General features: G+C 40.8%; 1 protein-coding gene across 3 annotated transcripts in view; it reads left to right on the top strand.

Annotated features, from left to right (window-relative positions):
* The window catches only part of ATP13A2 (ATPase cation transporting 13A2), a 2158003-nt gene that overhangs the window by 795901 nt on the left and 1349673 nt on the right, over window positions 1-12429 (top strand). For all 3 annotated transcript variants that reach the window (XM_044061825.1, XM_044061827.1, XM_044061826.1), the window contains exon 5: window positions 10147-10258. In XM_044061825.1, coding sequence (XP_043917760.1) covers window positions 10147-10258 — 112 coding nt within the window. The remainder of the gene's footprint in view (window positions 1-10146; window positions 10259-12429) is intronic.

Here is a 12429-nt window from a genome sequence, read left to right on the forward strand (position 1 = left end):
AGCAGCCTTCCTCAGGGGAGTACCAACCAAAGACATTTTAGGGGCTGCTACTTGGAGTTCAGTGCACACCTTCACAAAGCACTACCACTTACCACTCTACTCTAAATCCAGGGCAGGCTTTGCCACTGCAGTTTTGCAGGGCCTAATAGCTGCTCCTAATGCTATTTAGCTCCAGCCTCCCAACCTTAGCTTTCGGATTCATCCCAATTGTAATGACTGCAACAGTGAAACACGAAGAACATAGTACAGTTGTGTACACTTACCATAAATGTAGATGTTCGAGTGTATTCACTGTTGCAGTTCAGGTTACCCACCCGCCATCCCCCATCTCTTTGTTGGAACTTATCTGTACTTCTCTGTTCTATACAACCTATGTGGTGTATTTGCTTGTAGATGAAGGCAAAATATATACTTTGGTGCTTGTATGTTTTATTGACTTGTTTTAGCCAACCCTATTGGGGCACCTGACATCTGGGGCAAGAAAAACTGAAGAAAATAGCGTCTGCTCCATCTTTTATACCCCTGGCGCACTGACGTCAGGGAGGAGGCGACAGCAACCGACGCCGGACCTAGACTTTGGAATTCAGGCCGACTGAAGGTAGCCTGCCAGCAGGATAACCCAATTGTAATGACTACAACAGTGAATACACTCTAACATCTACATTTATGGTAAGTGTACACAACTGTACTTTTTGCAGAGGACATGAGTGAATAGATTGATAAACTATTTTGAATAGTTGTACGTATTACGATCTGTATAGGAGCACATTTTTAGTGCAAAGAAGAGAACAGTGTTATACCTGGACAGTGAGACACAGAAAAAGAATGCATAGGCAAAAAATAAATAAAAAAACGGGAGGCCTAGGGTAGTTTTAACAAATGTGCTAAAGGATGGACAGTCATTGTGAAAAGGCATTAAGATAGAGTGGAGAGACACAAGGAGCAGTGTCACCAACAGAAACAGGAAATATTATTTTGTACAGGCAGTTAGTGCAGTCACATGTAGTGTTTTAGGTGCATTTCTGGAAGCCCTATTTTTAAGAGAGATTGCAAAGATGTAGACTGTTCAAACAAAAACTGCTTGATGCTCAGTGTTCAATGTTCTACACTTCAGCCTCCTAACCTAATAGATCTTCAAGGAGCCTGCCTCTAATCCTTGTAGTATTTTTATTTGTTTTTATTAATATTTGTTTACTGGGGAAGTCCAACTGGGCAAATTTGCCCATTTTCAGCGGAGGCCCAGGGAGAAAAGCTCCACATAATACAACAGTCTGGGAGAAATGATAGTAATAAATCGCATAGTAACACATATTGTCAGAGTTCGTTGGTAATAAAGCTAACCGGATCACTTAGTAACACACATTTTGGCAGTAACACTTTGTAACAAGAAGTCAATCAGTGGAGTAGTCTCTCATAGATACAATAGCTTAATATACAGTGGAGTAGTGTCTCAGATATACCTGTGTGGTACTGTAAATTATGCTTAATGTTATAATCCCATAGGATCAGTAAGCAAATAGAGATGTACTGAAAGTGGAGAGTAGGAAGGGGAGGGGAGGATGGGAGTAAGTAAGGTATTCATAGAAATATAGTGAAAGTGGAGAATAGGAAGAGAGAGGGTGAAGAGGGGAGAGATTGGTTCAGCCTGTTGAGAAGCAGGAGCAATACCAGTTGTTATTTAGGTGGGACTTTAGCAGTTTTTTGAAGTGCGTTAGGTTTTTTTGTGTTTTGTATGTAATGGGGGGTGGAGTTCCATGATTTAGTTACATAACTTATAGTGAGTCTCCAAAGCTGTTGGATTTTCTAACTTCAAGTAGTAAATTTTTTTTTTTTTTATAAACTCATCACTCAAAAATCAAATCCCCATTTAAATAAGCAAATTGAATCCTTTTTTGTTCAAGTCTAAAAGGCAGATAATTCCACCAGCAAGCAGCTCTGAAATGAAAAGAATTGCCCAAAGCTTGACTTTTACATTTAGGGAATACCAACAAATAATAGTTTGTGGTTTCTTTCTGATGATAGCTTTTTGTTATACCCACACTTACGTCTAAACTTTCAGATTTAAAACAATGTATCCATAAAGATTAAATCAATCCTAAATCTGTAGCTTATTGAGAGTAAAGAAATCTCCCTAAGTCTATCTTTATATGTCTTCCATCTAAAACTCATTCAGGTTCTACACAGCAATAAATGAAGAAAGCCTAGCTTTACTGGAGCAGAAGGATAAAGCCCTGACTGCAACCAAGGCAGTTTGAGTTTCATTAGTATTTTGGATGCCTTTTAGAGGTGGTGTAGGAAGGGAGATGAGTGAAGATGCTGTGTCTGCTCAACTCTTTCTAAGAATGGTGTTGACATGCTGGTGTATTGGAGTGTCATTCTTGAAAGTCTCAGTGGAGTGGAGAATGGGGCTCAAATGGTGGCCAAGTTAGAAGAGAAGGTAGGGTTGGGCAAGCATTGCTGCATACAGTTGAGGTGGTGAGACTCTTATACCATCCCTTATTGCAGGCATTAGTTTAACATGAGCTGGGATACAAGGGTCAGGGCCACACCACAAGAGTGTCATTTCCAACAATGGGCGTGCTGTGGAGGCTCTCTAGTTCTCCATCTCTCATGCTTATAACTTGCCCAGTTCAGGATCACTGACCTTGTCTGACAGGGATACAACTGGACTTTTTTTTCCTTATAGAAGGAAGTTGGCCTCTGTGATGCCCCACCACTAGATCAGTAATCAAGGAGCCTCAATCCTCACTACTGGCAACAGTGGGGGGCATATGGTGGGAGGATAACAGGCACACACACAGTATTTCCAGATGCAGCTCTCTGCGCCAAGTGCAATTTCCCATAAGAGCACATACAGACCATGGTCAGTCTGGGGCTGGTTTCTTCTTTCTCTAGATCCCCAATAAGACTCTCCACTGGCACAGCTATAGAGTTGAGATCTCAGCTGAGTGGCCAAGCCAAGAGCTCCAGTACCCTCTGTCCAACCAGTGCTGTGTCCCTGCTCAAGTAGTTGACACACACACTCTTTGAGGTTTGATTTACACACACACACACACACACACACACACACACACACACACACACACACACACACATGGGAAAGGCTGGCACAGGTTTACTAGTTATGCCTCCTTTTGCCCAGACTATAAGGTAGTTATCACTGCCACCAGCCAACTCCTTATCAGCTACTTTAAGGCCTTAACAAAGGGTGTCCAATCTTACTGTGTGATATTAATATTAATACAAATAGTAGTTTGACCAAGAGCAAGGCTATTAGGAGTGGCCCACACAGCGTCACCAAGTAAATATGCAAGTGCTCTCAAAACTTAAATATCTCTACATAGATCAGCCACAATGAAATGTTTAAATATGTTCAATAATAAAAGAGCAGGACAACACTAAGTATATAGTCACAGTGACATTAGAGTTCAAAACCACGGGAAATATTTAAAACAACATTGCAGGACGGTCTCAAATAAATAAAGAAATCATCTAAACTAAGCTTTACTATATTCTTGACTGTAGCTAAGGGAATTACTATAACCTAAGAACATTGGAGGAAGGTAGATGTGGTGAATGGTTCTCGTCAGGTCCACGACAGAATACAGAATGCTATGTCTCTCTGAGACCCCTCACATTAATCTCAAATATTACTGCTGAGATAGCTTGCTGAGTGACATCATTTTTTGTCATCTGACTCTGTCCCAGGTGAAACCCCCACTGCTGAAATCTGGCAGTATTTAGGATCTGCCTGTGAAAATACATAAACCTCAGATCCTTGGCAGATGCTGGAAGTCATAAAACAATTGCATTCCTTCATATTTTCAGAAGTAGTAATTAATTCACTCCAAAGACAATACAGAAAGCTCCCTAGCACAGACATGATGTTTCTGGCCTGACCTATAAAGTAATTTAATTTCAGCTATTGTACTCCAGTTTCCACTGTTAAAATATATACATTTAAACAGTTATAATAGCGCATGTACATTTCTGTTCTATGCCAGTAGGGCACACTGTGGTTACATTTTAACCACAAGCACTTTATAAAATACCTTTTTTTATCACGTCAGTACAGACCATTTTGATATACACATAATGTACAGTTCTAATACAGTTGTAACACAAGCATCTTCTATAGATCATATGATATTCATAAATGACATAATTTACAAAATTCCAGATAGCTGTGCTGGCAGTACCCCCTTTGTCTCAAGCTCTATGAAGGGTACTTCTCTCCCACAGACAGGCAATAACTGTTAAGAAAAAAAAATGCCCTGAAATTGCAATCCAGCCATCGATCAGTCAGTCACTCTGCAAACAAAAAAGGTAAGGAAGGAAGAAATTAAAAGATCTTGGAATGTATACTGTTTGGGGATAGAATGCAAACGAGGATATATTACAGACACTTCCATGTACCTCAAAGTGAATTAAGACAGACTCTGTTGGAGTTTTCTTTCAGAAGAAGAGAGTTACTAAAATAAAGCAACAGACTTTGAAGGTGGAGTGTTCAGAGGTATTGTATGTGTGGAGCAGCCTTACCATTGGGATTGTCTGCCTTAGTAGTTGCAGCAGAGTTCCCAAATGCATAGCAGGTGGTACATAAGTCAGCCCTGATAGGAAAGTAGGGTGACTATTAACAAGGAATCACAGTGGTATTCTGCTGGTCTGTTGAGGATCAGCTCACCAAGATCATTTGGTCATGACCAGCCAGTCAGACATAAGTTTTGATGTAATCATGCTGCTCTGAAGTTAAATGATCTCTGAATTGATTATAATAAGATGTGCAGGATGCCATTCCTGCTTGAAGGACTTTGCTGCCACAGAAAACAAGTGCATCAGATGTTGTTTTTGGTGTGCTCTACCAAACTGAATGGTTTTCAGTCTGCTGTGGACAAAACTGCATTCAGTCAGAGCACTTCCTTTAGTAGCTGAATTGAAATTAAACTTCTTACTAATTGAAGTTCATGCACATTTAATAATGCAAGGAAAGATTTTTTTTGTTGTTTGCATTTCCGGATTTATCTTTAAAGGCTAGTTGACCAGATATGTAATTTTAAAGAACGTCTAGTAGAGAGCTTTATGTTATGATTTGTTACTGCCATTTTGTTGTACTATGACTTGTGACACTCTGATCAAATGTACAAAAACGGGAAAAGGGGTTATCGATGGATATGGAAAAAATTTCAATCTAATGTCAATTTTTATTCTATCTAACCTGTGGGTTCGGTTCCGATCCTCAAAACTGACTCAGCTGCTACTATAGCTCGTGGGAACCAAAAAACTCTTGTGCTCATCCCTTACTCACAATACACCTATCTCAATGATCTCAGATTTCATTTGTGATTTGTGTGTTAGACGTGGTGCCATATCCTCTCGTGCAGATAAGTGTTTTTAATTTCTTTTCTTCTATAATTCTAAATTTCTTTTCCTTTCTTCTTGAAAATGATTCTTTATCCATTTTTTTCCAATATAAAAGTATTCTTAAATACTATTGCTAGTATCCATTCTTCCTATTTTCCATTTCCTCTACACCTGATGTAGTTCTGGAGTATCATAGCTGATATTCTTCTTTCTTTTCCTTTTCCAAAAAAAAAAAAAATCTCCTTTCAACTTCATCTTCCCTGTCTTTCAGTAGTCTCTTTGTTGAGAGTGCGTCCTTGGTATGTGTGTGTGTGTGTTCACACATACTTTCTTCCTTAGAAAAGGCAGATAAAGAAAAAGGTCCAGCAAGCTTTAAATGCTGTGAGAAATGTGGTTACAAAATTTCTTTGATATGCATTCTCTGTGTGTACTGTTTGGGCCCCCTCCATCTTCAGGAGGATTGTTCATTTTGTAATTCCTTTGGTCACTGGGCGCTTGTGGAGAGAAGAAAAAAATTAATATTAAAAGGATTGCTTCCCTCTTTGTGTGGAGAGACCATATCGGGAATGTTTTTCCTCTTCTGGAGGAAAACGTGTAAGTAAATTGGGCATTTCTAGTCCTGCTTCTTCTTCCTCCTTTGAAGTTTGACTAGGTGAAGACAATACTCTTTGGCTCCAACTTCTCCCTCAGTTCTGAGCCCTGAAGAAGTCAGAAGTGTCAGTGATGTCTGCTCCGTCATAACCAATAGTCAGATTACCCAAACCTTTGGTACTGACACGTTCGTTGGAACCATGCAGTACTGCAGTCATGTCTTTGGATCCGGCCCTCTCTTCAGCTCCGAAGAGGCACAATAAAAGTTTTTCTTTGGTGCCAACACAGGAATTTCTTTCCATTCCAGGAATTAAATGCTCTCCTTCCATAGTCCTCTTTCCAGACAGCCTTTCTTCTCTGTTTTTGGAAATGCCCAAGTCTCCTATTGTCATTTTCACCCATTCTTACAGAAGTCTTACTGAAGATGACTCTGAGAGGCTGGTGTGAAAAATACTCTGGGTGCAAGATGTGACAGAGACCTCCTCAGTTCCTACCCCTTTGGAATAGAGACTTCAGCCTTCAAATTTCTTCCTCCTCTAACTTTGAAGGTTCAGAGCCATTGGTTCCGAGCTGTCTGGTCCCAAATTATCCTCATCTTCTGGACGTTGATTGCTCTGAGTTCTCTGGCTCACTGGAGCCATAGCTGTCTTGTAATTTCTGAGGGGCTCAAGTCAACTCATATTTTTTTCAGAGTCTTCTCTGTGCCTCAGAGCTTTGGCATAGATCAGTTCAGCTCTGGCTTTTGCCTCGGAGTAGATCTCGGGGCAGGGAGGGTGTACAGTTCCGAGTTCTGTCTTCTTGTATCTGGGGTCCTTTCCATCCCTGGGTGGATTTGCTTTCGAGACTATGGAGAAAGCCCATTAATCTTTCATCTAAGGAATCCATCTATCTACAGGCATTTGGTACCCACCCATTTACTTCCTGGGTAACTCCGCCCATTGAAAAGCTCATTTAGTTCATCTGTTTGCGGGAATGGAAAGCCCCTGATGCTATTGAGCTGATTCCCCCAGAGACCGGATAAAATTATCACTGCCCCTGAAAATAAGCCATTCTAGACAAAAGGTTTGCCTTTGGATGCATTGGTCATGGTGGCAGCCACAAAAAAGGAACTAGCAGAGGAAAGTTCCTCTATCCATCCTCCCAACAAGGAGTCTCAGACAATGAATAGATTTGGGAAGTGAGTTTGTGTCATCGACCTTTGCCTTATAGCCCTTGAACTACCCGGCACACTTTACGAGACTGCAGAAGAATTTGATTGAAGAACTGTCAGTTACCTCTCTGGAGCCGTTTTTGAAGAGGTTCTGGAGTCTGTTACCTCTCAGTTGGCCACTCTAACCTCCATTTGTAACTCTTCCATGAGGCTCATTTCACATACAGATGAAGGAATGACTAGAGCAGAGGATTCGGGCATTGCCATTAGGAAACGTGCTTGGATGCACTGATTTTGCGGAACCCTTCATTTGTCAGTGTTCCCTTTGACTGCATGTCCTCCTTTGGCCTTAAAGTTAGACACATTGATCAGGTGAGAAAAGGATAGTGCTGTGGGCGTAGGCTTTCCCACTATGCAAAGTTCCTCTTCTGGGAATCAACGCAGTAGTGGGAAAATGTGATTCAGGAAATCCCAAGGGTATTCTCAGGACACGTGGTGGTAGTTCCCCCAAGGACAGAGGCAGAGTGGTAACTGAAGACTCTGCCCCCACAGTAGAGGTGGCCCACAAAACCAAGGGTACAGGGATTCCTCCTTTGGTGCATCCTTTCAGTGCTCCTGAAAGAAGGCCCGATTGTCTTCCTCAAGTGGCAGATGGGGTCATTGGTCCCTGCACCAGAGAGCTTGGCTACAGATAACACAAGATACATGGATGCAGAGGATAATATCCACAGGCTATATTATACCATTTTCCCTTCCTCCATTCATTTGCAAAAAAATCCCAGATGTTCCAAACAGTCAAAGGGAACAGGCAACACTGCAAATACAAAAGCCGCTAGAAAAAGTCATCCAAGAGGTCCCACCAGACCCGAGAGGCCCCAGAATGTACTCAAGATTCTTTTTAGTGCCAGAAAAGACAAGGGGACTGGAGAACACTTTTGGATCTCAGCAATTTAAGCAAGTCAGTTCGGCGAACAAAATTCTGGATGGTTACCATTCAGTCTATTCTCCTCTTTTTGGGACAGGAAGACTGGATGTGCTGAATAGACCTTCAAGATGCATAATACCACATAAAGATGCACAGGTGATCCAGAAGGTTCTTGTGCTTCCGGCTGGCAGCCAGTCATTATCAATTCAGAGTACTGCCCTTTGGCCTCACCACAGCCCCAAAGGTGTTCAATAAGTGCATGGGAGTAGTAGTAGCTCACTTGAGACTGAAAGGATTCCAGGTGTTTCCATATTTGACTCATCACTGCTACAACCAGTAACTTCTGCTAGAAGGATCTCGGAGATTCAGTCCTTCTCTTCTAAACACTATACATGTTTTTTCACAGAGAGAGAGTCTCGCTCAGGACCAACCCCTCATTTTTACATAAGGTGGTTTCAGAGACCAATATCAACCAATGTATTAACCTGACAGTGTTTTTTCCTCAGCTTCTCTAACAAAGGTGAATATTGTTTACATTTGCTAGATTTTCACAGGCAATTGAGATTCTGTCTTTACAGAACAAAAGATTTCAGGTAATTGGACTAATTTGTTACATTCTCGCATACCAAATTGGGAAAAGCCATGAACAAAGTGATGTTAGCCAGATGGCTGACTGATTGTATCTCATTTGCTTATTCCAAGTCATGCATTCCCTTGTCTGAAACCCTTGCAAGCCCATTCAACCAGGGCCAAAGCAACTTCAGCTGTATTCCAGTCTAGAGCTTTCATGGATATCTGTGCAACAGCAACTTGGGCTACTCTTCATACCTTTGTTACTCATTACAATTGAATCTGGTCTCCAGGGGTAGAGCATCATTCATTTCAGTGATGCTTAGGAACATCCTTCCTTGAATCCACCAAGGATATAAGGTAGATGGGAACTCTATCCCACAGGTTGAGGATAGAATGAAAACTGACATCAGATAAAGAAGTTATGTACTCACCATAACATTCCATCTGTGTTGTCCATTTTCATTCTTCCTGAACTCCCCCCACCCTCCAATCCCCTTCCCCTAATTTCTGAAGAACGGATGATTGATGGTTACCCTTTTAATATAGTTTTGCAGTTCCAGCTATAGTCTCTATGAAAGCCTTTTGTTTGTTTCTATCAGCAAACTCGATATGAGGTAACTGAGATAGGTGCATTGTGGGTAGGGGTTGAGCTTGAGAGGTTTTTGGTTCCTACGAGCTATAGTATCAGCCGATTCTGTTCCGAAGATCAGAATCGAACCCACAGGTTGAGGAAGAAAGAAAATGGACAACACAGATGGAATGTTATGGTGAGTACATAACTTCTTTTTATTTTATTTTTATTTATTTTGCATTTGTTTACTGGGAAAGTCTGACTGGACACAGGTCCATTTTCAGCAGAGGCCCTGGAAGAAAAGCTCCAAAATACAATACAATACATGTGAGAAACATAAGCATACATATAAGCATACAGTAAAGTAGTGATTAATAAACTCAAAGTAAACATTACATAAAGTACATAAGTCAACATTGAAACAGCACTTGATTTTTTTTTTTTTTGATAAAAACATGAAATTGCAGTTTAGGCATAGATTATATGAAGGGTAAAAGCAGGCTGATAATAATAATGTTTATTCAAGTAAGGTATTTGGTTGAGGCAACAGGTAATGTTTGCCAGTATTATAGAAGGTAGATATTGGTTCTAAAAAGTAAATATCAACAGTTTAACAAACTTTGCAGGGGAAAACTGGTGACACTTAACAGAATCCTTGCAACAGTGCATTGGTATGGATTAACCTGGGGAGTAGCATGAGCAAAGCCAGTTGTCTAAGTAGTGGGTTTTCAGGAGTTTTTTAAATTGAATTGTAGAGGTAGTAAGTTATATGGCTTGGTAGTGAATTCCAGATTCTGACAATAGTGCAAGCAAAGGCAACCTTTTTATTATATTCTAGTGTCTGAATTTACTGCAGCATATCTAATGTTCATTTGTTAATATACAGTTCTATATGAATTTAAGGCCCAAGGATTAGAATTCGATTGTAGATTACATGAACCTACTAAGTGAAAAAAATTATTTCTTTTTGAAAAGCCTACCCCACAGCACTGGGTCCAGACTAGAAGACGGCGTGAATAATGTAGCCATTGGTGTGTCTGAAGAGGAAGACTGGAGGGACACCATCCAGCTTCATAAGACAGATGAGGTAATTGAACTATTTTTTCTTTCCTCGGCATGGATAGTACCTGTTTTAATGATATAATGAAGCCATCCTTACTTAATTACTTTTATCCATAACTCACAACTACCCAGATTTTCATAGAATGCCCAGATTTCTGCCTCGTGTTTTTAGTCTGTTCTTCATAAAATGTGGATTTTTTCCAAATGATTGAGGACTGAATTCACTAAATAATGACAGTTGTTTCTGACTTCGTATCCTTCAGAAAATGCATGCTAATGCAAAAACTATAACTCTATCAAATTTTTAAGTTTGTATTTCAAATTTGGTCTTATTTGTGAGATTTGAATTTCCATTCTTTTTCACATTATCCAGATTTCTTGTGCGGAGAGGTTGAGAGGTATGAGCTTTGTTCAGTATTTACTGGAAAAACTAGTGGGGGATGATGATTAAAATTTATCTCTTTTTTACTTAAAGCTAATCTGTTTTTTTCATGTAACTAATGCCTGCATTTTTAAGATACGTCTGTGAGATGCTCAGTACGACTCCATAGATATCAATGTTTTTTTCTTTGTCTGAGTCTTCACATATGGAGGTATGCAGTCTAATTTATCAGCCAACCAGCAAGAGTGTTTTTTTTTTCAGTTGAATCCTGTGGTCACTGGGATCAGTTGTATAACTCGAGGAATCTGGTCTCCAGGGGTAGAGCTTCATTCAGTTCAACAGTGCTTAGGAATATACTTCCTTGAGTCCACCAAAGATATAAGGTAGATGGATCACAACTTCAGTTTTCAGAGCCATGCTTACTACCAAAGCTGTTTGTAAGTGCAGAGGTACAGTTTTTTCTTATCTTGAGGTACTGCGCACCACAGTTGATGCCTAAAGCAATTGGCCTATATAACTCCTCCCCTTATGGAGCACCTTCTAGAGTCTGTACTGATGTCCTTCCATTTCACTCTTGTAGTATTCTTTACAATAAGGATCCCCTGCCAAAGGTGGCTGACATCTGGCCTGTATAGCAAAGCCTTTAGGTTGCTTTCCAGTGTGCTGTACATCACAAATGTACTCCCTGCGTATTGCATAGGGCATAAAGGTGACATCCAGATGTACCATCCTCAGAACAATTTTGTCCCAAGTTTGAATGCCATATTTTGATCGTCTGCCTGAACGCCTGTTTCTTTGCTGGTTCATCAAGCTGTTTCCGATAAGTGCTCCTTTTGGGGTTTTTGCTCTTATGTTCTTTTTCTATTTTGTTGTTGCTTGTGGGGTTTCATGTCATCCAGGAAGGGTAAATGCCAGTGCAGGCACAGATTCACCATAAAGACCATCACAAGCGGTGCTTATTTTGTCTTTGTGTTTCCCACGACCCATACAGCCTGTCCCATTTGTCAGGCTTTTGTTTCAAAGACTGTCTGCAGTCGGCTTTCCTCTTTGGACTTGTAAGTAGAGAACCAACATCTTAAGCTTTTAGCGAAAGACACTATGGAGGGAACTTCCCACTCTTGAGGGTCAGCAGTCTGTGAAGAAGACGACTAAGAAGTCTTGGTCTGATTCTTCCACTGTACCGCCTCCGCCAGATGTCTCTCCCAAGGCTAGTGAAAGCCTGGAGAATTGCCTGGCTCTTTCATTGTGTTCTTCTGCTGCAACTCCTTTGGAGGCCGGCGTGGATCCAACCATACAACATCCCTGGAGGCCTTATAGACGTCCTCTTCGGATGTTCATGGGGAACTATGGCTGAATATTATTGAAGGCCATAAAGGTGCTCCTCTCTAACCAAAATTTGAGGAAGTTCTGACTACAATTGTGCAATGTCATCCGATGTCTAAGCCTCCTAAGTTTTACAGGGTAGACATCCCTTTGAAGAAGAAACGGAAAACAAAGCATGTTTCTCCTACTCCTAAGAGCCCTCAGAGTGAATGGCAGAATTTCCCTCAGGGTTTGTTTAATACCCTTATGGCTTTGAAACCTCCTCAAGGAGTTTCTGTTCCTGCTGCACCTTGGTCCTCAACTCCTCTTAAAAGGCCTAGGGAACAGCATTCCTCTGAGGAAAAGGTGGATTCAGATAAGAAATTCCTTGCTTAGCCATCCCAGATTCCTTCTCGTTTAGACAATGTTTCTAAGGAAAAGGAGTCTACTAGTCCTGACACTCCCTTTGAGGAGATTTCCTTTGGGGGGGACAATTTCCAGGTTGATGGATT

The sequence above is a fragment of the Protopterus annectens genome, chromosome 2.part0 (assembly GCF_019279795.1).
Source record: "Protopterus annectens isolate FY-2018-M chromosome 2.part0, PAN1.0, whole genome shotgun sequence".
NCBI lineage: Eukaryota > Metazoa > Chordata > Ceratodontiformes > Protopteridae > Protopterus > Protopterus annectens.